The sequence below is a fragment of the Tursiops truncatus genome, chromosome 1 (assembly GCF_011762595.2).
Source record: "Tursiops truncatus isolate mTurTru1 chromosome 1, mTurTru1.mat.Y, whole genome shotgun sequence".
NCBI classification, from domain to species: domain Eukaryota; kingdom Metazoa; phylum Chordata; class Mammalia; order Artiodactyla; family Delphinidae; genus Tursiops; species Tursiops truncatus.
The window spans coordinates 18,149,251-18,173,710 of record NC_047034.1 but is presented as its reverse complement, the minus strand read 5'-3'; the positions used below and the strand labels follow the sequence as shown (position 1 = coordinate 18,173,710).

Below are 24,460 nucleotides of genomic sequence, written 5' to 3'. Positions count from 1 at the left end.
GTAATTTCCATCTTCAAAACGAGTGTGTGAGCTAAGTAATACAAAATTCCTTAAGGAAAAAAAAATCAGCTCATGACAAAACAGGAGATTCAGAGATTAATTTGGTTTTAACAAATTCATAGTAACTGACAGATCCAGGACTCCATTAGCTAGTTAGTGTAATTCCTAAGAAAAATACATTCACATTTTTGAAAATCCCAAAGTATTTTTTTTCCAATATAAATGATCCAAACAAGCTGTATTGTTTTCAGCTTATTACTCAGACCTAATGAAGTCAAAGGAAACATGACATGTAGGGGAAAAGCCCAGTACTAGGCTGTGTGGCCCCAGCCAGGTCACAGCTTCAATGGGGCTCAGTTTCCTGGCTCATAAAATGGAGTCATCAGCTTCCCAACTTGTAAATTTTAAAATGTGAACATCTTACCAAAATTCTGTTATCTGATCAACAATCGTATACCTACTGGCTATTTCAAGCCTCAAATCTTAATCAATTTAATTATATTATTAAAAGTTTAAATTGAAGTTCCAACCAAATGAGACGGTCATTTTTTAGTAAACTATGATACCAGTAAAACTTTTTTAAAAAACATATTCACTACCAATTTTCTTCTCAAACGTTAAAACTAGAGAAAGATCTTAAGTCTATGTTAAGCTACAAGTCAGTCTGCCCAATCAACCCCTAAGAATCCCAAGAAGAAACTTCTGATGGCCCTTTTGAAAATTAAAAAATAGGATGAATGCTTTGAGATCCCATGATAATTTGCTGGAGCAAATGAATTTTCTTCAGATCTCATGAGAAAAAGATAAAAATATTTTTTGGGATTTGTTTTGAATCTGGTCCAGATGGACAAAATTCTCAAAAGCTCCCAATTTTTGTGTATTCTGATACGACTGCCGTATTGTCTAATTAGCCCTGAGGGCTTACATTTCCAACAGAACTTTATTACACCTTCCCATCCCAACCTAAAAAACAAGTAGCAACAGTACATGTTTCATAAGAGAAGAAAAAGGAAGCACAGAGAAGTCGGAAACAAAGAATCAGTGATTAGTATTAGGATTAGAAAACAGAAATCCTAATTTATAATTTTTTTAAAATATATTATTTACACTGAGATTTTTTAAAACTAAATTTCACATGAAGCTGTATGATATGAACACCATTTCAAAAGGAACAAATTGCTACTTACTTCTATTATCTCAAAAAGCAGTCCAGGCTCAATCACAATGATAACCTCATATTCAGCTGCATTTCTGCCAGGGATGCTTCCAAGAAATGAATCTCTCATCGCACATGCACTCTCTATTGCTTCTTCCAGTCCAGGCTTCTTCCAGATAGAACTGGTTCTAATCCATCCAGTACGAAAAACACTCTTGGGTTCTTATAAAAAAAAAAAGTTAACCAATTTACATATATTTTAAACTGTATATAAAGCTCAAACCATCAAATATTTACTATGCATGGAAAATAAGAATTGTTATTTATGACAATTAGCACGGAGCCATCCTAAATGCTTACCAAACATTTATATCAACATTTGGAAATGTAAACAAAGGATAAAGATATACAGTGAGATCTCAAAGGATGCCTAGAAGAAAATAAAATAGAAATATCCCAATATTACAGTAGTTGTCTCTGGGTTATAAGTAAGATCATGAGTGACTTTTGTCCTCTTTCTAGAATTCTACAGTTTCTAATTTTCTGTAAGCTTATTAATACAATCAGACAGAAAAAACTATTATAAAAATATTCACAGACACTATACGTTTGTTTTAGTAAAAGCCTAAAATATATTTCTGACATTTATAAAGGTATTTAAGAAAAAGTGATTTCTCAATATAATCAAGCTGCTAATACATTTCAGAAAGCACTTTAAGGTGGCATGAAGACCACGCTGAAATTCATCCTACTCCACACACAGGTGCAGAAACTACTAAATGATCAAGATGCAAAAGGCCACAAAACAGTCACTGTAGATGAATAAGTGCCTCTTTTGTGAAGTAGATAAAATGAGAAGCTGCACCCTCAGCCAGGGTCTTTCTCATTCAGAGAACAAATCAAGTATTTCTTACCTTTAATGTAAGGTACGTACTGGAATACCTCTTCAGCCAAGTGAGGAAGAATGGGAGCAAAAGAACGAACCATTACATCCAAAATTTCGGCTAATGCAGTCTGACAAGAGCGTCGTTTGGGATCATCTGCATTTTCACAATAAAGCCTGTTGAAGAACAACTTATTGAGCGGTTGACAACACTTTGTACACGATGACTGCCAAGATGGGATCTGCCTCAGGCTGAGTTCATTCTGACAGTGCCTAAGCCTATGGCTCCAACGTCTTCTAATTAAAGGATAAAATATTCCATCATACAACTTTTTTTTTTTAATTTATTTATTTTTGTGTGTGCTGGGTCTTTGTTTCTGTGCGAGGGGTTTCTCCAGTTGCGGCGAGCGGGGGCCACTCACTGTCACGGCCTCTCCCGTTGCGGAGCACAGGCTCCAGACGCGCAGGCTCAGTAGTTGTGGCTCACGGGCCCAGCCGCTCCGCGGCATGTGGGACCTTCCCGAACCGGGGCACGAACCCGTGTCCCCTGCACTGGCAGGCGGATTCTTAACCACTGCGACACCAGGGAAGCCCCATACAACCTTTTTGATAACATCCTCTATGCCTTCCAAGTGTGCCCACCTCCTCAAAAACTCTCATACCTACGCTATGTCCAATTCTGTTTTTCCGATCAGTAACAGCTAGAATCTAGACAACTGTGTTAAAGGAAAATTAATGTTAGTTGAAGGTATTTAAGAATGTGACTCCCCACCCCTGTGACCCTCTCAGTGTGTCAAGGGAAGGACTGGGAGTTACAGTCCCAGTGGAAGGTCCCTGAGGTGCTGATAAGACTGCGGCTGACACCTCACACTGGCTCAGTTACTGTCACACATAAGAGTCACACCGTGTCGCCTGCATTCTGGAGCAAAACATGAAGACAGCACCAAGCCTGCCTCTAAAAGGGTATCGCTGATGTTATACAATGTCATTATATTAATAACTGGCTGAATACTTCTCTCTGAGAAATATCCCCCTCAAAGTCAGCAAACTCCTGAGGACAAGCAGTACGTTCGCTACCTCATATTCACAGCTAGTACTTACTGAGCACTTACTCTGTCAAACACAGCATTCAGCACATGACTTACATTGTATCTTTTCATTTCCACATTCTGAGACAGGTATTATCGTCACCATTTTACAGATTAAAAAACTGAGATCATAGGATAAGTTGCCTCAGCTCATAAAGCTAGTGACAGGATGAAACTTCCTAATCAGACTTGACTCAAGAACCCAACTTCTTAATAACGGTACAGGGCAGCCCCTCTTGCTCGCCTCTGCTTTCCAACATCTGCCAGGCAGCGCAGACGTTCAAGCAGTGTTTGCTGAGTATTTCAATATTCAGTCATACATACCTATCTTTGATTATGCTGAAATAAAAGTTGGAGAGTTCTCTGGTATAAAATGCTCGTAATAGCCGAACAACTTTTCCAAAGTCATACTGCTTATATGCATCGGTAATCTAGGAAACAAAGCCAAAATAAATTCGGAAGCTGGGATAAGCAAATAAAAATGCAAGTCATCATGAGCAAAATATATTCCTTTTCAAAATATGTTTCAAAGGCAGACAAATACAAAACCAGCAAAACGCGAGAGCACTTAAGGATCTTTAAAACGTCATTTCTGGATATGAAAGTCACCATCCTCAGAAAACACTGAATAGTCTACCCTGAAAACTACAAAAGAACACACGCCAAATGAAAAGATCAGGTTTTAAATGATGAAGCCACACTATTTCAAAACCGCAAAGAGTTTAAGTTACCAATGTTCCTTCATTTATGCCTGAAAAGTCAAATTGGGCGAAAATCTGCATGTACGACTCTTAAGGGTATGTGGAAGCAATTTTAATTTTTGAGAAAACACAAAATATTTGTGTTTATATATGACAGGATATCTTATAAGACAACATAGGAATCATCATTTCAGTTATTTCTATACTTTTGAGATGTATATTTCTATACTTCTGCAGTTAAATAAAGTACAACTCTATTTTATTCCTTCCTATTAAAGAAATACATGGAACTGATTTCAAGACAAAAATGTGGTCTGAGGGGAGGCCTGGGCCTACTGCTGCCACCAGGTACTCCTGTAGTCTTTTGAGAGACCAGGAAAGAAATCATAAGACTTCATACCCTAATCAACCTAGGACCATGTGGAATTTATCAAATTTTTTTTTTTTTTTTAAATTTGCGGTACGCAGGCCCCTCACTGTTGTGGCCTCTCCCGTTGCAGAGCACAGGCTCCGGACGCGCAGGCTCAGTGGCCATGGCTCATGGGCCCAGCCGCTCCACGGCATGTGGGATCTTCCTGGACCGGGGCACGAACCCGTGTCCGCTGCATCGGCAGGCAGACTCTCAACCACTGCGCCACCAGGGAAGCCCAAGTATAACTTTTTTTAGTGTTTTTAGATACTATTTCTAATAAGGAATGCTCCACTCGTGTACAACCCAAATTTCAACATACAACTGTGCTATTTCCAAAAGCTTATTAATGCACACTTACCTTGTTTGCTAAATCCTGCAGTAAGTGTAGCATATACTGGTCTATGAAATACATATTGTTAACAGGGATAGAATCTGTTTCTGGGTTGAAACCAGCCACGTTTCCCAAAAGGAAGCGGAGTGTATTCCTAAGCTATAAATATTGAGGAAAAAAATATACAGTCAAACAATATATGAGTCCTTCAATTATTACTGAAAATTATTTTCTTTATAATTTTTATCCAACTCATGTTACTTTCTTAATGGGATACTTTGTTATATCATTCCTATAATAAGACTACAAATGCAGAAAAACTCTCATTTCAAAAGCTCAGTTGCAGAAACAACCACTGTACTTTATACATAAAAACTGAATTTTCATTATATTTCTTTAAAATCTAAGGGCAAATCGCCTTTCAGTGGCCCGTTTGTTCATCTGTGTCGCTAAGAATGTTGTGTAGGTAAAAATAAATGGAATAAATGTGCACAGTCATTGAGCACATAAAAAGTATACAAAATTAGTATAATTTCATATTATATTAAAATATAAAAAGACAGTGTATAAAATTATCAGCATTACTACTAATATTTTTAAACAAATAAATTAGCACAGGGTATTTTTAAAAGCTCATAACGTGGAGAACTCATTTTCATTCAGTTGTGAAGTGCCAACAAAAATGTGCCTCATTTTTTTTTAACGACTCAGTAAACTTTTCATTCGGGAATAGTACATAATAGAAAGAGTAGTGACTCTGACCTTGCTAATATCATCTCTGGCAGCATTCAGTACAGATGGACTAATTATCACTTCAGTGAAGACATTGGACTCAGCGACCCACCAGCGAAGGACATCAGCACCATAGGGAGGCTCTTTGCTTTGATCCTTTTCATTGGGGGAAAAAAACATATAAACATATAAATGGCTTTCGATTACAATTTGGTGAACAGAGGCTTTAGGTAAGACTCTTATTTAGAAATGTTTGAGCAAAATGTAAGCATAAAATATAACCGTACTGTAACAAAATAAGGGCTAATGATATCAGAGATCAGGCTGAATCTAAAACAACAACAAAACTGGAAAAAGGGAGAGTTCGGCCTGCAATCTTGTTCAGTGGCTTCCTGTCATGTCTGTAAACAGCCACTACAGCAGGTGGACAGAGTACTGCCCCAGATGCGTCTGTGATGGGGGAGCGGGCCGGGGGAGGGAAAGGATTGCTTTTCCCTCGCAATATTCCCAAGCTACTCCGACAAAGAGAGTTGATTACTGGACACTAGGAGGGCAGTAAAAAGCCAAGGGAGTAAAATAACAGAGAAGGGATTTCTTTTCTGAAAGCAACTCCAAAATAAACCAAAGTATCAGCAACCCCAGACTGATGTTCATTAATGACTTGCTTTAAAGTGTATCATTTCCAAGAATATAATAATAAAGTATTCATTCATTCATTCATTTATTCATGGCTGCATGGCTTGCGGGATCTCAGTTCCTTGACCAGGGATCGAACCTGGGCCCCCATAGGGAAAGCGCCAAGTCCTAACCACGGGGCCTCCAGGGAATTCCCTGAAACATGCATTTAGAAGATGTGATCTAATTTTTTTCCTATACTGTTTCTGTTTAACTGTAAAACTACAGTTTATAAAGTTTTAAAGTTCAGACAATTAAAAGAGGGATAGCATGGCTCAGGACCTAACTGGAGATTCAGACCTGAAATGAGTCAAAAGGGCCACAATCCCAACCCTGCCCTTTTTCAAAACAAAAGAAAAAAATCACATATCATTTGAGAGTCTAGATTTAAAACATGGTAAAGCATTTGCTATTAGTATAAAAGATAAGTTTTGTGAGGTTTTTTTTTTTTTTTTTTTTTTACATTTAAGTAACTATATTAAGGGTCCTGGCTGCCAACTTAGCCTTAAAAATAAAATGAATTTTTTTTTTTTTTGCGATACACGGGCCTCTCGCTGTTGTGGCCTCTCCCATTGCGGAGCACAGGCTCCGGACGCGCAGGCTCAGCCGCCATGGCTCACAGGCCCAGCCGCTCCGCAGCATGTGGGATCCTCCCGGACCAGGGCACGAACCCGTGTCCCCTGCATCGGCAGGCGGACTCTCAACCACTGCGCCACCAGGGAAGCCCTAAAATGAATTTTTAGGGAACCACCTACTTGTCCTCCATTAATGACAACATCAGGATCAATGACATTCCCGAGAGACTTGGACATCTTTTCTCCCTTTTCTCCAAGGGTAAATCCATGAACAACCACTGTCCTAAGAAGGCAAATTAGCTATTATAATAATGAACACAATGGTGATGGTCTTTTTGAAGATGACTCACAGCTTAAAAAGAGTAACTTAGTTTGACATAAAAATCTTTTTTCTTGACAAATTATGTATGAAAACTTTTCTTCAAAGTCTGATTCTCAGCTACTTGTTTATCCTGATAAATAGTAAGCTTATACACAAAATTTTTATGTTTACATTCACTAAACAATTATCTCCTGAGCATCTATTATGTACTGATTTTGATCATTAAAACTAACCAGGAAAATGTCTTAAAAAAAATTATCTTCAAAAGGACAATTTGAGAGAAATATATATCTGCTGTTCTATCGACTTTTAAAAGCATGTTATACAAGAGACATAAAACATGCAAATTGTGCGATGGGTTTTCACTTTAAGATAGCAAAAATCTTAAGCTATTAAAGAATCTTTCTGATTAGAACCTCCATTCACATATTTGAATAAGGAAAAGCTATTCTCTGTAACTAAATAAGAATCCCTAATTTAATAAAATTCACTAAAGAAATATTTCCATCCATTAGCCACTTGTGGAAATTACAAATGTAAGGATATCTGACTGAGGCTGTCCTCAGTCAAGCTAGAATATCCTTCTCCACATCCATCGTGTGGGTTTCTCCACTACTCCAGTCAATGCCGGTTTTACCTCTTCTAGGAATTATGACCTGTATTGAAGTGACAAGGCTTCTTTGTACTGCTGTCTCCATTTTTGTCTCCTTTTTTTTTTTTTTTTTTTTTTACTTCAAACCTATTTCTCTCCTGAGACTGCAGACTATAAGCTAATTAATTAAGGGCAGTGTTTTATCACATACATATTATTCAGTACAGTGCTTTACACACTGGCGAGTATTCAGTAGAAATACTCAACCGTGTGCTGACTTGTTTAGCTCAGGTGTAATACTTACTTAAAAGGTGATTTATTCCTTGCTGCCACACTTGTTAATAAGGAAGACTGAAACCAACCCCCAAGCTGGTCTTTTCCTTCCATGTACAAATCTGCTCTTTGGTCAGTACCTCAAAAACAAATATGAAAAAACAAATTTAAGTTAATTAAATAGGAAAATGGAAATGAATATTTATCAAGGTATTAAAATATTAAAAGTAATCATGTTACTTATTGCTTGTGTCATGCTATACCCAATGGCTAGGTTGCATTCACTTGGGCTGTTACCCTCACTGCCAATTTATTAATCAAGATGAAGAAAATAAACCTTGGAGTATGATCTCCTAAACCACAGATAACTAAAATATTATCTAAATTAGGGACTGATTCATATTAACTACCAATATCAATATTTCCAGTTAAATCTTTTATGAAAATAAACTATTTTTATTAATTCAACAATTATTTGCTAAGTATCCAATAACTTTATATGTTGTCATTTAATTCTCATAGTAACTCTAGAAAGTAGATATTATTATTATCCCCATTTTACTGATGAGGAAAGTGAGACACTAAGAGATTTTATAACTTGCCCAAGGTTATGCAGACAGTAAGCAGTAGACATGGAGTCTAAATGTAGACCATCTGGCCACGGAGCATATGCACTTAACCAAGATATTAAACAAATTAGGAAAAAATGTCTTATAAAGGGCAAGTTATTAACTTCTAATTTGACAACGACCCAGTCAAAAGATGGGCAAAGCATAAAAAAGCCCTATGAGCCAGGGGTTGAGGCACGAGCTTGGTGGCGGGGCAGGTGAGGAATGAGCAGGCAGAGTGCAGAGGATTTTTAGGGCAGTGAAAATACTCCAAATGATACTATCATGATGGATACATGTCATTATACATTTGTCCAAACAGTAAACCCTAATGTAGACTATCTACTTTGGATGATGATGATGTGTCAAGGTAGGTCCATCCGTTGTAACAAATGTACCACTCTGGTGGGGGACCTTGATAACAGGGAAGACTGCCTGTGTGAGGGCAGAGGGTACAGGGAAATCTCCGCACCTTCCTCTTCATTTTGCTGTGAACCTGAAACTGCTCTTAAAAAATTAAGTCTTGTGAACCTGAAACTGCTCTTAAAAAATTAAGTCTTTAAGAAAAAACATGGCAAAAGAAAAAATAATGCCGTACAAATAATTTAGCCTCAAATTCGTTAGAACATATATGTACCCAAGCTTGAGAGCTACTTCAGCATTCAACAAATAACAGTTGATTCAAGAGTTAAAAATCCGAAATACGGGACCATTTGGCAAACATCATAAGTAATGATCATTTCAGTCAAAAATCATCAAGGACGCTTAAATACTAGGTGAAAATCTGGTGAGAAAACAGGATATTTCCACAGTCTTAAAGTATCTCTCTACAATATACAGTTGACCCTTGAACAACACTGGTTTGAAATGTGAGTGCCCACTTACAGCCGGAATTTTTTAACTAAATACGTGCTATAGTGCTACATGACCTGCCGCTGGCTGAATCCATGGATGTGGAAACACGAATATGAAGGGCCAACTATGAAGTTAGACTTGGACTGCATGGAGGGTTGGTGCCCCTACCAACGTTGTTCAAGGGTCAACTGTACGTATAATAACAATTACGATGGGGAGATGGGGGTGGGGGAGGAGTAACCCTGCAAGAGAAAATGGGCAGGCACCACCTTAACCAAGTGATCAAAGTTAAACATCACCAGCAAAAGACATCATGTGACTTCTGACATGATGCACTGAAAAGGACACAGTATCACTTCTGTGATATTTCTGCCGAAAATGCACAATCTAAATCCAATCATGAGAACACGTCAAAGAAACCCAAACTGAGGTACTATCTTCTACAAAATAAACCACCTGTACCTTCATGAATGTCAACTTTATGAAAGACAAGGACAAAATGAGGTGACTAAAGAGATAACTAAATGTCACATGAGATCCTAGATTGGGTCTAGACCGCTTTTTATTTATTTTTTTCTTTTCCCATATAGGACATTACTGGGTGAAATTGGAGTAAGATCTATAGATAGGTAACAGTATGGAATCAGTGCTAATTTCCTGATTTTGATGTTCATATTGGTTATACAAGAGACTGTCCATGTTTTTAGGAAATACACACTGAAATATTTTGGGATAAAAGAGCATCAAGTCTGCAACTTACCTTTAAATTGTACAGAATAAAGCTTGTTTATATATCCATATAGAAAAAATATATATAAAGCAAATGTGGCCAGATGTTGACTATGGAAAATCTAGGTGAAGGTATGTACTTCTTTATACTATTCTGTGACTTTTCAGAATAAAAATGGTTTTCAAAAAAAAGGAGCATGAGGTCTTTGGGGAAGATTACTTCCATATTTTAAACCTAAACTCAGAACTCTAAGAAACCCCCACAAGCCCTTTTTATTTGTAAAATGATGGTGATTTGCTCTTATGTCCTAACATTGAAGATTCAGTGTTGTAATCCTTATGTGACAAAGAGTATCTGGGTGAAGGTGGGAGACAAAACTGAAATAATGTAATCAAACATTAAATTAGTTAAATTCAACTAACATTATCAAGCACCTAGCAGGCACTGTGCTATCTGCCCTCTTGGAGATGATAGCCAATAGGGTAGATTTTCTGTTAAACAAGAAATAACTATGTTGTTATCAGGATGAAAACACAGGTTAGCCTAGTCTATGTAGTTAGGAAAGCCTAGGATAATATAAAATGATAAATGCCTATGCAATGAGAACAAAAATTTTATCCTCAACATCTAGAATGTTACATCTATATCCTACTTTCCTTCTTCCTCTACCGATCTGTAACCATTTAAACTTTTACAATACCAGTACTTAAACCCCATCCCACACAAAATGTTAACTTCCTACTGGAGACCACATTTTGTATGTAGCAATAATTAATGAGAAGATTAATAACAGAATACTAGGGGAAATCCTTCTCTGAAATAAGTGGAAAATGAAATAGCAGGAAGTATTCCCAAGAAATTTTCATTTCTTCAGAAAATACCTACTTCTGGCCTAATGAAATGACAGTCCATAATCATGAAATCCAACTAACGTTCTGTCATCTTGGAGAAATCATTGCTTCCAAGCCTTGATTAACACACCTAAAAAAACAAAGGGTTTAAATAATCTCTAAAATCTTTGCCAGCTCTAAAATTTTTAGTTTTAAGAAAGCTGGCTGTTGCCTAAGGACTTACACTATGCCGAATAAAAGCAATTTGAAGACTGCACAGTGGCTAGATTCAGACTGCCTGGGTCCAAATCCTGGTTGTGGCGCTTACTACCCATGGGGCCTTAGCATAACCTTTCCATGCTTCCATTTCTTCCTCACTGAAATGAGGATAACACCAAAATCTACTTACAAGGTTGTTCTAGAGATTAAACACGTAATATAACATGCTTAGGACATAGTAAATACTCAGTAAATGTTAATTATTATTAAGATACATCATAAAGAGCACTTGATAGTTGCTGATGGTATATTTTTTCAAACAGTTTTATATGAAGGAATACTTGCAAAAATGTGATTAGGTATACTAAATTACTTTTAAAATACATGGTCTCTGATTCTGTCCTAGAAACACATGTTGTACCTAATAAAATCAGGCCATTAATAATAGCACAACAAAACAACTAATTCATATTAAGGGTAAAGTCTTGGTGTCTTTCTCATTTCTCATATATGCTGAATTACTGGAATTGGGTAAGGAGCAAAATATCATTCTGGAAAAGGAAGTGTAACTCTAGAAAATTTCTGCAAACAAGAGCCTGCCAAGATGGTGTATGAAACCAGAAGAAAAAGATGGAGGTGGGGAAGTTTTGGAGTAGCAAAGCACTGAGTAAGAAATGAAAAGATAAAGTTTATAGGAACTTTCAAAATGAAGATGAGAAGTTTAGTCTTGGATGGTAAGTAATACGAACCACAGTCAAACTCAAGTGCTGGTATACTGTAGAATCATTTAACAACCTCATATAATTAACTACTGGGACTATTTTCTGTTCTAGTAAGTTTATTTTTAGTAATGCTTAATTTTTTTTCTAACAACAAAAAGCACATTCTCACTTTAAGAAACTTGTAAAACAGTAAAGTTCAAGAAAATAAAATCACATATATTCCCGATACCCGGAGATAATCACTTTATTTCAGCATATTTCCTTCCACTATTTTGTCTATGCATACCAATATTTACATGAGTAAATATCCTACTTCGTTGTATTCTGCACTTTTAAAATTTAACACGCCCTTAAATAATACTTTCCCATGACCATTTAATGTTCAAAAAATGTTCAAAAACATGACTTAATGGAGGCATATCATTCTATCATATGAATGTATGCCATATCACTTTAGCCATTTTTCTACAGATGGACATTGGGTTGTTGGTCAATGTCATTTACTATTTGAAATAATACTGTAATGAATATCTTCACACGTAATTTTTCATCCAGATCTGATTACTTCTATACTACAGAACAGATTCCTAAGTGGAATCACTCAGTCAAAAGACAGAAAACTACTTCAAAGCTTTTGACGCATAATGTGAAAACCCCTTCTGGTCTGTGCCAATTTACACTTCCACTAGCAGTGTACCAGAGGGAGAAACGGTACCGTTTTTTTTCTGCCTATTTTTTATCCTTTTTCCTTCCTGCATAGATTTTTTTGTAATTTTATTATTATTATCATTATTTTTTAATATTTTCTTGGCAGCATGTGGATCTTAGTTCCCCAACCAGGGATCAAATCTGTGCCCCTTGCATTGGAAGTGTGGAGTCTTAACCACTGGACCGCCAGGGAAGCCCCTGCATAGATCTTTCAGTGAAAGAAAAATTTAGAACCTTCTTATGGAGGCGTAGTATGTTTGGTGTCTTAAAATTCCAGGAAAAGTAGCGATTAACCATGTGGTAAAAAGTTAGTATTTCTTTACGATAACTTTTGCTCTTATGAAAATTGTAGGAATTCCCTGGTGGCCTAGTAGTTAAGATTCTAGGCTTTCACTCCTGTGACCCGGGTTCAGTCCCTAGTCAGGAAACTGAGATCCCACAAGTTGCCTGCGCAGCCAAAAAAAAAGTAAAGATTCACGTTTAGAGGAAACAACTGTTCAATACCTCTAGGATTGTGATTTAGGTATGGTAAAAATTTAGAGAATAAACCAACTGCTGAAAAATTACTATCAAAGAGGAATTCGCAAAAAACTGAGTAATCTACAATTTCATTACTAAATTTGTATAATTTTGCTGAATTGATGAATTTTGAGCAAGATTATTATATTGAACTAAGAAGGCAGGTTGTAGAACCAGCACAAACATCTGGCAAAACTACTGTTTAATGTACATACATTTAAAAATAATTTAAACAAAAAATAATTGCTAAAAATAATCATTAATTTTTGAAATTAAGCTATTAGTACTGTATATGTCCTTAAAAGGGTAACTTTAAAAAAAACTTATTTGTAAATCTAAGTTTCTGTTTCAAAAAATGATCTCTTTTCTCTACTTCAAGTTATTTATCTGTTAAAAAGAATCAGAAATGATGTAGAATAAATATTTTAAAACACTACTTACTTCACCAGGTGAATGGATAAACTGTGGTATATCCAGACAATGAAGTATTGTTCAGCACTAAAAAGTAATGAGCTATCAAGCCAAGAAAAGACATGGAGGAACCTTGAATACATATTATTAAGTAAAAGAAGCCAAAGTGAAAAGGCTACATCCTGTATGACTCCAACTATACCACATTCTGGAAAGGGCGAAATTATGGAGACAGTAAAAAGATCAGTGGCTGCCAGGGGTTAGTAGGGAACAAGGGATGAAAAGGTGGAGCAGAAGATTTGGGGGGCCATAAAACTATTCTGTGTGATACATGCCATTATACATTTGTCAAAACCCACAGAATGTACATCACCAACAGTGAACTCTAATGTAAACTATGGACCCTGGATGATAATGATTTGTCAACGTGGGGTCATCGAACGTAACAAATAGACCACCCTGGCGTGGGATGCTGATAATGGGAAGGCTGTGGGGAAGGGGTTCAAGGGGTATGGATTCTCTCTACTTTTCTATTTTTTAAAAATTTTAAACATTAATTCGTTTTATTTTTTAGAATTTTTATTGGAGTATAGTTGCTTTACAATATTGTGTTAGTTTATACTGTACAGCAAAGTGAATCAGCTGTACATATATCCCCTCTTTGGATTTCCTTCTCATTTAGGTCACCACAGAGCAATGAGTAGAGTTCCCTGTGCTATACAGTAGGTTCTCATTAGTTACCTATTTTATACATAGTATCAACAGTGTATATATGTCAATCCCAATCTCCCAATTGATCCCACCACCCCCTTTCTTTCCCCTTTGGTATCCATAAGTTGTCGTCTGTGTCTCTATTTCTGCTTTGTAAATAAGATCGTCTATACAAATTTTTTCAAAAAAATAAAGCTATTTTTTAAAAAGTTTAAATATTAATTAGTTTTAAATCAATGCAATAATTAATATCTTTGGTTAACATTTAAGGAATGTTTTAGAAATATGGATATGACTTATTACTTATATTTAATTCACTTTAAATGCCATTCCCTTTCAGAAAGTGTTCAAGTTTCAATTTCTTAAGTTTTACTGACTTTGAACTCACTCACAGTGAAACTCACAAAGAACTCACCAGGTACTTGACCTGGTGTGAAAACAGAAGCGAAATCTCTTTCACTGCCATAAAATCTGTCACCAAAAAGTAAAACTAGATATGTATGCTATGTAATCACCAAATTCAACTCGTTAAACATTAGTAGATACTGATGAAGACTGGTATCTAAAATTAAGCTCAAAATCAAGCTGATTTTACTTTGCAATAATACACTCTCAAGGAAACATGCAGACATTGAATCATTTCATATTAGACTTGATACAAGCCATCTGAGAATGAAAAGTACAATAAGCCTTCCCAGGAAAGTAGATGACTACTCATTTTGTTTTGTTTTTTAAAGGAAAATCACCTTTGCTTTATGGTTTTTTGAACTATGAATTCACCTAGTATCTGGACTCCTTCCCACCTCATTCTTTCTGCCTATCTTTTGAAATTTTTTATCATGAAAGAAGAAAAGGGAGGAAAACAGAATGAAATATAAACCAATTAATCTGTTACTGATCAATCTCATAAGATTTTTATTTTACTTATTCTTTACTTTTTTTTGAGGAAGAGGAATATAAGATCTCAGTGAAAAAGTAGAAACTATAGTCTAAAATTGGGTTTGTGGGAATTCCCTGGTGGGCCAGTGGTTAGGACTCAGCACTTCCACTGCCGGGGGCCCGGGTTCAATCCCTCGTCGGGGAACTAAGAACCCACGAGCCGCACAGCACGGCCAAAATGAAATAAAATAAAATAAAATAGGGTTTGTGTATTATCTGTGAAGATAGTTTACTTATGTTCTGGCATCCTCCTATGCATGCAACACACATGTTTAAATGGCAAAATGATTTTCCTTCTTTGAATTAATTAGCTATATATGACATGGAAGGAAAAAATGATTTACTGATTAGGTGCATTTTTACCACTAATTTCATTTGATAAACTATTTCTGTCACTGTCAAATATTTGGTTAAGAACAAACTTGAAATAGTACAACTAAACTCTATCTGTACCACCAACAGCAGCACAGATAGGTTTTAATGACAATTTTCACACAGTTTAACAGTCAATGGCTCCAGGTATAATTTGCATGTGCTGCACTTGGTAACATAAAACCACTTTAGAAATTAAAAAGCAACAATGCCAGTAGCAGCAATTCTCACCAAGGCTGAAGCAGCTAATGAGCTTTGAAATATACTTTGTAAGCACTATTTCACATACGGCATATTTATTCTATTTTGAAATTCAGGATGCTGCCCCAAATGTGGTAGGAGGTAACTCTTTTTCCTGTTTATAACATAACACTATTTAACCCACCTACCTACTTTCTGTAGTGTTATCTGCCGACATTTTCAATATAATTTAGGAAAACAAAGTACCTAAACTGGCAATATTTTCTCTTGAGTATGGTGGGAGAAACGTATGAAATAATAATTCTGAAAATTACTGCATACAGTATTATAAAAATTATATTAGATTATGAATTTTTATGTACAATTTAGCTATAATACAGAGTAAGCATGAATTTCTGTGTATTTTGCTTTTCAAATTTCCTATGCTGAAAGAAAGGCCCAATTAGAGCATTCCTAGCATTTACCTGCTAGGAATCACATTGCTGTTCTCTCAGTAATGAGGCCTACTACCAGAAATATACCCCAGGTAAAACTTGACCACGATCCCTCTTCATCCCTTTAACAATGGTCAGCTGAACAGGCAAGCTGTTTTCCCACATTCCTTTGCTCCAGAAAGCAAACAGGATCTCCTGGGTAAAAGCCAGCACTCAGCAGCAATGTGAGGACCTGTCTGGTGCAGCGTTGCTTCCCTGGCACCTCATTCCGGTCTTTAACCTCACAGTGGGGACAAGCTCTATTTCATTTCACTTCTAGCTTCTCACTTAGTATCCTTGAAGGTATCTTCTCACATCTAAACACATCCTCTGTGTGCCTGCTACTACTCCCTTCTAATTCCTGCCCAATCTCGCCTCCCTTTTTATCCACGGAGTCAAAAGCTTCCCCTAACTGTGAGGAAGTAGAAATTAGTCAGCTGTCTGCATAGACAGGGGTAAAGCTGTGAGAAGGTAACAGAGTACAGACGAATGAGAACCGGAAAGCAGGGTACCCGACTTCTAGCCTGACACTAAGCTATGTAACCATCACCTAATTGGACCCTAATCCAATCTCATCTCCTCTTCTGAAAAATGATTGGGTCAGGCTATTTCAGTGATTTCCAAACTTTGTTTTACAGAACTGAGGGCCTTGGGGTCAAGGAGAATGAGCTGACCGAGAGGAGGAAGAAAATTCCCATTTTTATTAATCTTATATATTGTGGTTCTATATAAAAATTTCAAATGGAAAAAAAAAAAGTTTAGAAAGCATTGGATTAAATGATTTTTAATCATTTTTTTAAAATGATTAAAAGATCCAATAGCTCTTCCAGATCTAAAATTATATTATATTATAGCCGATGTACTTCCAAATAAAGCATAAAAAAAAAGAGTTCTTGATTATAGATTTCTTCTGATAGCATTTATTTTCAAAACTGCTTGATTGGTATTTAATCTACTATTTTAAATTACCTGGAAGAACATAAGACCATGAAGTTCCACTGTCAAACCAGATGTCCAAAATATCCTGACCTGGCACATACTCCAAAGCATCAGGACCACCAACCTAGTAAGATAATGTAAAAACATTTTAATTACACAGCCATCACAACATTTACAATTAATACCCAAAAAGGTCTTAAGAAAATGAAATACTTACAACCATTAAATTCACATTTTAAAATGAAATTTCAGACATTTTAAAGTATTTTGCAATTACGTACAACTGCTTCATTTGCATGTAAAAGTGATTGTGGCCACTTAACTATACATTTACTAATGGAAATATAAACTTTTTATTTCTTGATAATCTTCCAATTTGGATTCTTCAACATGTGATGCCATCAGTTAACTCGAATTCATGTCCTACGAAGTCCTGATATAGCAATGTTAGGCACTGTTCCCTCAAAGTCACAAGTGCCTCTCTCTGCTCAGCCAACAAAGCAGTTAAAATCAATCTTGGCCCTCAGTGAGACAGCAAATATCCCTCACACTCTACTGCTACACTATATACCCAGCTTCTCTAGCTAAATAAAAATGTCTGCTCTCAAACTGCACCGGCTCCTCATTTATGATGAATAAACTCATGAACTTGACATGATAACATAACTACTTTTTAACTCCCAGGGAATCTCGTGTTGTCATTAAATCATGCAATACATAACAAAGGCTGTTAAATACGAACAGAAATTTACCTGAGATAAGACTTCTTTTGGAAGAAGTTGCTCCGGGGGAAGAGTCCACCAGATATCACTGCCATGTTCCTCCACTAGTTTAATAATATGCTCAATAGTTTGGCTATTTTAGGGGGAACAAAGTAGAATTGTTCACTTAATTATTGTGATTAATACCTAATATTTTAAATTTAAGAAACAGTAGTATTTTTTCCCTATCTGCAGGATATTTATCCCAATATGCAGGGTATTTTTTCCTATCTTTTCCCCCCAATTTAGTGGTATTATCTTCAGTTACTTGCTTACTTAGTTCCTGCTGTCATCTTAAATTCAATAAAATAAAATAAAATTGATCATATGGAGCCCTTAAAAGAAAAAGAAAAACAAAAACGACTTCTCCTGATATCCCTATTTCAGTTACTGATTTCCCTGTTTCTATCAATCTATTTTCTATCCAAGTACCTATATTCAAAACCTGCTAATTATCTACCTCCTCCAATTTCTGCTCAAACTAAGCCACCACATTCTGTCAGTTTCTACCTTGAAATATTACTCAAATTTATTCTTTGAGTAAATAAAAGAATATTAGTCCAACCTCACTGCGTCAATACTAGATTGATGCAATGGTCTGACTTTTCCCCTATGCTCATTCCTCTACATGACACATGAAATTTAATTTATATGACACATCTTTGAAAGAGTTGCACTCCTAAAACTGCTTTTATCACACCAATCCCCTCTCAAAGATTTGCAGTGCCCCCTCACTGCTTATAGGACTGAGTCCAAATACATCTGCATAAGAGGCAATACTGTACCAGAGCACAGATTTTGAGATCTGATATTTGATAACAGATATCCAGGTTTATATCTTGACTCGGCTACTTTTTATATATATGACCACACACAAGTACTAAAACTTCTCTAAGTCTTGGTTGTCCCCTCTGTTAAGAAGAATAGTGCAATTTTTGTTCAAAAATAATTTGAGTATCTCCAATGTTTTGGACGCTGTTCTAGGCACTGGAGATACAGCAGTTAACAAGGCAGATAAGATTCCCACTGTAGTGGAACTTGCATTTTAATGATCCTAGATACTCTCGTCAGAATGACTGCAAACTAAATGAGATGATCCAGTAAAATTTAACACATGCCTAACACACAACAGAAAGCCAATAAATGCATATCAAATGAGTACTGAAATTGATCATTATCTTTGGGAAGATAAAATACACAGTTATAAATTGTCTGAAAATTAAACTCAGGGAAAATCTTATACTAAATTTTCTCACAGGAATAATATACTTTTAAGTTATTATCACAGCTTTATGGACATTACAACTTCCTCTAGTTGCTTTCCACTGAGTCACAGAATATATTGGTCAAGAACATGGACCCTGTGTGGAGAGAAGGGAACCCTCCTACATTGCTGATGGGAATGTAAACTGCTGTAGCTACTATGGAAAACAGTTTGAAGGTTCCTCAAAAAACTAAATGTAGAGTTGCTATATGATCCTGTAATCTACTAATGGGCATATATCCAGAGAAAACTATAATTCGAAAAGTGACAGATGAATGGATAAAGAAGATGTGGTACACATACACAATGGAATATTACTCAGCCATAAAAAAGAACAAAATAATGCCATTTGCAGCAACATGGATGGACCTAGAGATTATCATACTAAGTGAAGTAAGTCAGACAGAGAAAGGCTAACACCACGTGATACCACTTATATGTGGAACCTCAAATATGACACAAATGAATTTACCTATGAAACAGAAACACACTCACAGAGAACAGACTTGTGGTTGCCAAAGGGGAAAGAGGGGATGGATTAGGATTCTGGGACTAGCAGATGCAAACTATTACATACAGAATGGATAACCAACAAGGTCCTACTGTATAGCACAGGGAACTATATTCAATACCCTGTGATAAACCATAATGGAAAAGAATATGAAAAAGAATTCAGTGTGATACACTGAATCACTCTGCTGTTCAGTAGAAATTAACACAACATTGTAAATCAACTATACTTCAATAAAATAAATTAAAAAAAAAAAAAAAAAGAACATGGACTCCAGAGCCAGACAGCTTTCATTTAATTCCTGGCTCTGTAACTTACTAGCTATGTGACCCTAGGCAAAGCACTCAACGTTTCTGTACCTTGGTTTGCAAAATGCATATAATAACAGTATCATTAATAGAGCTATTATGGATATGAATTGAGCTTATATGTAAAATGCCTAGAACAGTGTCTGGCACATATTAATAGGTATTATATAAGCATTAGCTATTATTTAAACTGATTCTTTTGGGGTTTTTTTGGCCTTGCCACGCAGCATGTAGGATCTTAGTTCCCCGACCAGAGATCAAACCTGTGTGCCCTGCATTGGGAGCACAGAGTCTTAACCACTGGACTGCCAGCGAAGTCCCATAAACTGATTCTTTGAAGTCAGGAAACTTAAAGACAGTTAATTTTGTTAACCAGTTACTAAAACACATATCCATATTAATATTTAGAGATTAAAGTATATATACTAAAGCGAACTTTCCAATTATCCTCTTTTCTACCACACTCCATTAATGCAAGTAACTAAAAATGTAGGTCTATGAGAGTCGATGGAAATGGAAGGAGGAGTGGATAGGAAAAAGTTCTAAGTTCTTAATCTGGATCTGCTTCTTATTAATCATGACTATGTATGGCAAATCACTGAACCTCTCTGGGTCTGATAATTCAGATAAAATGAAGTGTTTATGAAAAATTGTTGTGGGAAGCAAAAATCAAATGGGCATTTAAATTAAATGTGCTCTACAAATTGATATCCAAAATACCTAAGTTGATTACACTATGAAGGACAGAATGAAAAAGTATAATGCTACCACATCTATTCTGAAGAAATTATGAATAATAAGAATGTTTAAATGGGCACAAGTCCATATTTCTAATACAGTCACACATTTCAGATGGACTTTAACAATAAAGATAAACTTTTGTGACAAGAGACCATAAAAACTTTGCGCAATAACAACCTAGTTATATGACAATATTTAGTTACATATTACTATTTTAATAGTTTGCACAGAACATTTTATCAGTTAAGAAAATATGAATATACTGTAATAGAAAATCTGAATAAACCTAATGCTATTACTCTTAGAACTAAAAAAAAGACAGATATTAGCAAAGTACATTTACACACATATATCATACCAATTATGAAATTTTCATTAAAAAAAGATTCTAAATATGAGTGTCATTTTTATTTTGCCCTTCTTTTTTTTTTTTTTTTGGCCGCTTCATGCAGCATGTGGGATCTTAGTTCCCTGACCAGGGACTAAACCCATGCCCCCTGCATTGGAAGCTCAGAGTCTTGCCCACTGGACTGCCAGGGAAGTCCCCTCATTCTGCCTTTCTACCTTTACAATGTTATCATTAGATTGTAATTTTCAGTAAATAGTAAAATAAAAACAGTGAAGCACCTTTAAATGTGTTGGAAATAAACAGATTAAAAAAATACAAACATAAAGGAAAATCATTCAAATTTCATATTAATTTAGAAAATAAGGTAGAGACGTTAAGAATAATATTATTATTAATCAAAATAAAAGCATTGGGCTTCCCTGGTGGCGCAGTGGTTGAGAGTCCGCCTGCCGATGCAGGGGACACGGGTTCGTGCCCCGGTCCGGGAAGATCCCACATGCCGCGGAGCGGCTGGGCCTGTGAGCCATGGCCACTGAGGCTGCGCGTTCGGAGCCTGTGCTCCACAACAGGAGAGGCCACAACAGTGAGATGCCCGCGTACCACAAAAAAATAATAAATAAGTAAATAAAAGCATTTATGTGTATACCACAAATTATATACACACATTTATGTGTATAATTTTAAAAGGACTTTACAAGCACTCTCTAATTGGATTCATAAAAAAACATATTTATAGCTAAACTGACAGATAAACTGTTCTGTGCCTTGGGATTCCTTAAATCATGAGCCTAATAAGCAAGTAACACAACTAAAAGCCAGGCCTCGAAACTGTCTCTCCTAAATCATGGCTCGATTCTGCTTTTACTTCTCGATTCAGCCTTTCTAACTCATTTATGAAGACAAACACTGTATCTGTGAACTCACACTCCCCTTCTCTGGGGTTTGCTAAGCAAAGGCAAAAAGACTCTTATTACCCATGTGTAATGAAAGCGTGAACCAGAGACCAAGTCAGGGCAGCAGGGAGCCTCGGGAGGTAAGTGTGCTGACAGAGCAGGCACCAAGTCCAAAGAGCAGAGGCTATCTGCAACTTTATTAGATACTGACAGGAATACATCATGGTTTTTTTCTGAGCTTCAGTTTCTATGAACATTCGGAAAAGCTGGGAGAAGAAAGGCTATGTGAACAATTTTATTCTTAAAAAAGTCCTAACATTGTAGTCAGTAACCTTAACAACTGTAGATGATACTTACATATCCGTTTCACAACGCCTGATTCAACTCTAATGAAACTAAGTTCTTTTTTATATTGCTAAATAGCAGATAAATTCAATGAAGTTTCAGAATTATATTTTAAGTATTACTTAACTATATTCAAGTATCTTAGAGAGTCTGTAACTAAAAATACCCAACAGCAAAGAAAGATTCCAATTTTGCAGCTGGCATGTTATTAAGGGAACTATAAAATCCTACCAAGTTTAGTCAACCAGCTCTAGTCTAACTAAAGTTGAAGTTTTAATTGCTACATTTTCTTATAAAGATATAGGTTGTTCACTTAGATATACAATATAATATTTCCTATGAGAAGAAATTTAATCTTGTATTATATAAACCTTATTTGCAAATATACTTTTTAACTCATAAAGGTCTCTTATCTCAGTGAGGAGGAAAGTTTGGTTTTGTTTTTTTTAGTTTACCTAAAATACTTCCTAAAAATGGCATAACCATACAATGTTAACTATACCAATGAAAATAATCCTGTAGTAGCTTTTAAAAATCTAGTTTCAAAAAGGCTGTCATAAATAAAACTACATACTACTAAAAATATGACTCATTATTTTTGTGTCCCTTCTGACATATACAGATGAATTTGGACCCCCAAAAAATGTTTTTTCCAGTGTATCGAAAAGAAATATGAAACATTTTAAAGAGGGGAGAGAAGCAGCTCTGCTTCATTAATAGACCAATTCCTACTAATATTTAGAGCAAGACTTGCTTCCTTTCTTTTTATTGTGAAATATAAAAATATGATGTACTAAATGTACTTTAATGGGCATTATCTTCTGTAACTTAATTCTATTTTGACATCTTAGACAACTATATTACTTAAGTTTTTAAAAACAGGAAAATAAAGACAACTCTGAGTTAGAGTATAAAAACTGAATAAAATTTATGACAAATAAGAATGCAGATTTCAAAGACAAAAACATTCTCACAATCCAAACAAATCAAAATTTAAGTGCACGGAATTGGTATCACTAAGTGAAAACTTTCTTCTGACTTGTACTCTGGTGGTCTGAATGCTCCTAAAAATATTGTGGCAGAGTTTTAAAAACAAAATTTGCAATAAAAAAACATATATAACCTCCAAACTTGAGGTAACTATAGTAGATTGCAAAATAAAGATAAATTTAACATTCAAACAAAATCTGAAAGGATAATTTTGATAAAAAATACAAGTAAATGCTGCACAAGTGCTCAAAAGATACTCATTATAGCACTAGCAAAAACTTAGAAACAGCCAAATGTCAGCATGGGCTACATTTATTTGATTTTCATACACAACCATTAAGAGCTAAGCTACCATTTTTAATGGCTACCTATTCATTCTTCCAGAATTGACTTCAATTATTTCTTCTTTTTCATATGATTACATTTCTTTATAAACAACTGTATTAGACATCCTTACAGATATATATATATATATCTTTGTACAAGAGATGTTAGTCCTTTTGTTTCCTTCAGATAAATACTTAGAAGTGTAATTTTTTATTACAAAACTGAGATGGTGATTTAAAAAGTTTTAAGACAATTTTATGGGCATTTCTAGTGATATTAACTATTCTTCCAAAAAACCCAAGTAGTCAAAGTTTGTCTTTTGAAATGTAAGAATTCCCCCCTTTGTTAATTATACCCTATACTTAACACAAACACACAGTTAACTTATAACCTAAAGATCGTATAAATTACTGTTGATAAAAGTGGGTGAAACCACTTATCACTACATAATCTCTATGCTTCCATCTTAATGCTGTATTTCATAAAGCAGTAAGTCCATCATAAAACTTTGTACTTTACGCAACGGCCTTATCTAAACACACGCATTATGTGTCCTTCTTAGGCTTCAATCCATGAAAATCCGCTAGGTAGTACCAGCCACTATAACACCAACCAATCATTCTAAACTTCGCTATCAACTGGGCTGAAGCTTATTTAACGTGTTACCAGAAATTAAACAGCATTAAGATTGCTAGGTAATGAACAAACTGTTGCTGTCATTTCATTTTCCTGTATTTCGTCTTTATAAAAGCAAAAATATTAAGGACTATAATATTCTTTTCTTCTGGAAGTTACTGGAATAAGAATGAGGTAAGAGGCTAAATGTTTCATATTTATTTACTAAGTTTAATTCTAGAACACAATGAAATTTGGGGGAGCTCTATTTTTAATTTAATTCTATACTTATGTTTTGAAGATGACAGGAAACAATTTTGGAGAAATTTTTATTTGATGAACATTATCAAACTTTTTCACCAAAAGGTCATTACTATTA

General features: G+C 35.5%; 1 protein-coding gene across 2 annotated transcripts in view; it reads right to left on the bottom strand.

Moving 5' to 3' along the window:
* The window catches only part of IARS2 (isoleucyl-tRNA synthetase 2, mitochondrial), a 68,722-nt gene that overhangs the window by 2,444 nt on the left and 41,818 nt on the right, over window positions 1-24,460 (bottom strand). For both annotated transcript variants that reach the window (XM_019920414.3, XM_073800465.1), the window contains 9 exons: window positions 17,730-17,832; window positions 17,008-17,101; window positions 7,772-7,880; window positions 6,734-6,836; window positions 5,334-5,459; window positions 4,599-4,730; window positions 3,452-3,558; window positions 2,071-2,216; window positions 1,188-1,378 (listed from right to left, as the gene is read on the bottom strand). In XM_019920414.3, coding sequence (XP_019775973.1) covers window positions 1,188-1,378; window positions 2,071-2,216; window positions 3,452-3,558; window positions 4,599-4,730; window positions 5,334-5,459; window positions 6,734-6,836; window positions 7,772-7,880; window positions 17,008-17,101; window positions 17,730-17,832 — 1,111 coding nt within the window. The remainder of the gene's footprint in view (window positions 1-1,187; window positions 1,379-2,070; window positions 2,217-3,451; window positions 3,559-4,598; window positions 4,731-5,333; window positions 5,460-6,733; window positions 6,837-7,771; window positions 7,881-17,007; window positions 17,102-17,729; window positions 17,833-24,460) is intronic.